At 28.9% G+C, this 3564-nt stretch overlaps 1 protein-coding gene across 1 annotated transcript; it reads right to left on the bottom strand.

Moving 5' to 3' along the window:
* Positions 1 to 254: 254 nt before the first annotated feature.
* On the bottom strand, positions 255 to 3302 carry LOC111640170. The gene is made up of 3 exons (XM_023386173.1): positions 3086 to 3302; positions 2749 to 3008; positions 255 to 706 (listed from the first exon to the last, which is right to left on the bottom strand). The coding sequence occupies exons 1-3, from the start codon at positions 3215 to 3217 to the stop codon at positions 484 to 486; spliced, it is 615 nt and encodes a 204-aa protein (XP_023241941.1). The 5' UTR covers positions 3218 to 3302; the 3' UTR covers positions 255 to 483.
* Positions 3303 to 3564: the final 262 nt, after the last annotated feature.

Below are 3564 nucleotides of genomic sequence, written 5' to 3'. Positions count from 1 at the left end.
CCAAAATTTCATATAGTGTCAGAATGTATAAATGCCATTATGCCCGTTATGTTTTTAGTACCTAATGTTAGATTTTATGGTAACAGTTATAATAACAAAACAAGTTTCCAACTTTATTTTTTATTTTTATTTATTCTTAGAGTATGATTAATACAATAATATATTGTAGAAATCATAACATAAAACAATAGTGCAACGTAGAGAACTAGATTACTGAAATTTTGCTGGGAGGTTTATGTATTGGGGAATTGATACTATTGATATTAAATTTGGGTTGGGAGATAAAGAGGGTCGTGTGTCATATCTCGAGTGAGGTCTGACTAATAACGATTTTACTCGTTATTAGCATTTACAATTTTTTCATAAACTCCATCGCTACCCTCAGAACTAAGTTTTTTTTTGCCATTTTATAATTAAAAATATAACAAGTTCTTTTAAATAAAATATCGTAACCTATGGCAACACCAAATATTACAAGGAATGTTAAGCAACTCGTTGCAGGATTTTTTGTACAATAATTTCGCAGATAAGTGATAATGTAGAAATGATGTAGCCAGAAATAAGAAGAATAAATGGACCTAGTAAATCATAAAGAGTCAATGATCTGGTATTTTCAGTTTCTTCTACGTTTGAAAACGATTTTGATTTTGTTAATTCATCTTGCAGAAATTTCTGAGTGATACCAGCTTCACACAATTTGCGTAATCTGTATGAAATAAAATTTATTAATTAAAATTTTAGAACATACTTGCTGATATTTTAATTTGCTATTTAGAAAGAAAACCGTATAAGAAATATTAATTGAGTTATTCATGAAAAAAATTCATTAATTAATTTAAGTAGACGACAATGCGTTATATTATTCAATAATTTATATATTGTATCCGCTTATTGTAATCACTTTCAATCTTATCAATAATTTTAAAACTGCATATTTACAATATACATAAAATACAGAAGATATAAAAACATCTTCACTGTTGGTTCCTGTTGTTGGAAATGGTGGAAATGGAGAAGTTTTTGTATCTTCTGTATTTTGTGCATACTTTCAATCATGCTTATACTGATAATATTAATTAGAGAGTATTTTTAAGCATGGCTATAAATTCTAGAAATCCTGATTTTGTTGATCCTTGACATTACAAATGAATTTAAAACAATTTAAAAAGTATATAAAACTTGAACATTTATTAATATCATTAAATTATTTGTAAATCAGTGTTGTGAACGTGAAAAATTTGCATTACTGTTTTTAATAACAAGTTTTGTGTAACTGAATTAAGAAATTCCAGCAATTTCTGAGGTCGGTCCCGCCACAATACAGAGGAATTGCTTCTCAGATAACGGAGAATTTAATGACACACAAAGTGCTCGAGAATTAAATAGAGGAAAAGGTGTTTGAAGAAAGATAAGCATTATGTACAGCATTATGTACAGCAGGTATGTGTCAAACTCCTTCCAAAAAACTCAGGAAACTATTTTAAAGAACTAGAGAATGTTGCAAAGCACATTTAGTACGGAAACTTTATATTTATTTGCATACTTATATGTTTACGTATATAAGTATAATATAATTATCTGAACAATGTAATTATTTTATTAATAATAGTAACATACAAAGAACCTGTGTATTAAGAAGATTTTGATGCAGACAAAAATCTATACCATATTTGTGAAAAAAGTACACTTCACTAATCAGTGTAGCCTCCTTTGGTCTTTAAAACCTTCCTAATGTCATCAGGCATAGAATTACTAATATTCCTGCAATCGTGCAATGTTATTTTGTTCCACTCATCCTGTACACGTTCCCACAATTGGTGGGTGCTTTCAGGCGAAACTGGTTAGTCAGATAAGCGACGTTTAAGAAAAGACCAGATGTGTTCGATCGGGTTGAGATCAGGCGATTGAGGCGGCCACTCAAGAAGGCTAATATTTTGATCCCGAAGCGATAATATTACCCTCCGGGATGTATGTTTTGGATCATTATCTTGCTGATAAGTGAAAGACTCCTATCAATGTAGTAATAATCAACAGATTGTAGCAAATAATTGTCAAGTATCTCAGTGTAAATAACGCTATCCATTCTATTAGTTATAAAACATAGCATTCCAGGCTTAAATAGGTAATATAGCCGGAGACCACAATACTACCATCACCACATTTTAATGTCGCTCAGTTATAGACTTCATCGATCTAGTCCATAGTCAGTTTTGCCCCATCTGAAACAACTCTATTAATTTTGGATTCATCTGACCATACAATCCTCTTCCAATCTTCCTCTAAAAATTCATAGTTATCCTTTTCACTTTCCCGACTTTTCATCCTAGGTGAATGTTAAAATAATCATAAATTCGTACTAAAAACGCTTAAAACCATTAATTTATGATATTCTCTTTGTTTTTCTCATACGAGAATAGAAAAACTACGAATTTTTATCGAAGTTTTATCTAAATTATATATTTTTAATATAATTTTAATAGTTCAAACTCGACTTTGGTAAATACAAAAAGTTAAGAATAATTTTTCTTAATCTTTTTAAAGTGATTACAATAAGCTGATTGTACTGTGCTTCAATTATTGTATACAGCATTTTAATAGAAAATTAAGTAAAAAGTTGTTAATTTAAATATTACAATTAAAAATTACTGAATTGTTCAAAGTCTCAGTTATTTATGGAATATAAAAAAAAACTACTGGAATAATTATTTGAAAATATAACAAACATTAAATAATTTTGAATTTACTTGCATTTTGTTTATTTCAGGCAAAAATGAAACTCCTTTGGCAAATCCAAAAGCAGAAGTAAAAGAGAAAAGGGCATCTCTTGAAATGGTAACACTATGTTTTTTTAAAGTATTTGCAGTTTGAAGAATAACAAGTTTCTCTTCAATAAAAGCAAAATTTTCTTCAGAAATTCTTGTAATTCCTTCTTCATATGATGTAACCAAATTTGATTCATTTTTCTTCATTTCTGCATACAAATATTTTGCTACTTGGTCTTTTGTATTCTAAAATAAAGTATTGTTAGAAACTAACTTTTTAAATGAATTACAATGAATAAATAATGTATATAAACTCAATATACCACGAAACCCTCTTCGACTCCACTTGATTTCAAAGTTCCAGTTTTATATCTTCCATTTTTAACTTCAAGCATTAACTCCTTAAATGTCGTTGGGACAAATTCATATTCAGGTATTGATAGAAATGAAAACATGGTGCCAGAATATCCATTACAAATAACAAGTACAGCTAGCAACCAAAATATTATAATAAAACGTAAACTGTATCGCTTAATATTGCTGAAGTCTCCACCTACAATTTAATTAATAAGTAATTGTATTGATTTAGCACTCAATTTTGCGATTTATTTTATGCATAAAATATAAATAATTTATTATATTATAGTATCTTATCTATATATATAAAAATGAATGTATGTGTGTCTGTGTGTGTGTGTGTGTGTGTCCTTCATGCATTACCACACCGTTTATCCGACTGCCGTGAAACTTTGGGAAGTTGTTTAATATACTCCAGCGAAGGTTTGTGGCATAGTACGATTGC

The sequence above is a fragment of the Centruroides sculpturatus genome, unplaced genomic scaffold, assembly GCF_000671375.1.
Source record: "Centruroides sculpturatus isolate CEXI.00-Female unplaced genomic scaffold, Cexi_2.0 scaffold177, whole genome shotgun sequence".
NCBI lineage: Eukaryota > Metazoa > Arthropoda > Arachnida > Scorpiones > Buthidae > Centruroides > Centruroides sculpturatus.
Note: the sequence above shows the minus strand (reverse complement) of the source record. Positions and strands in the feature narration are given on the sequence as shown.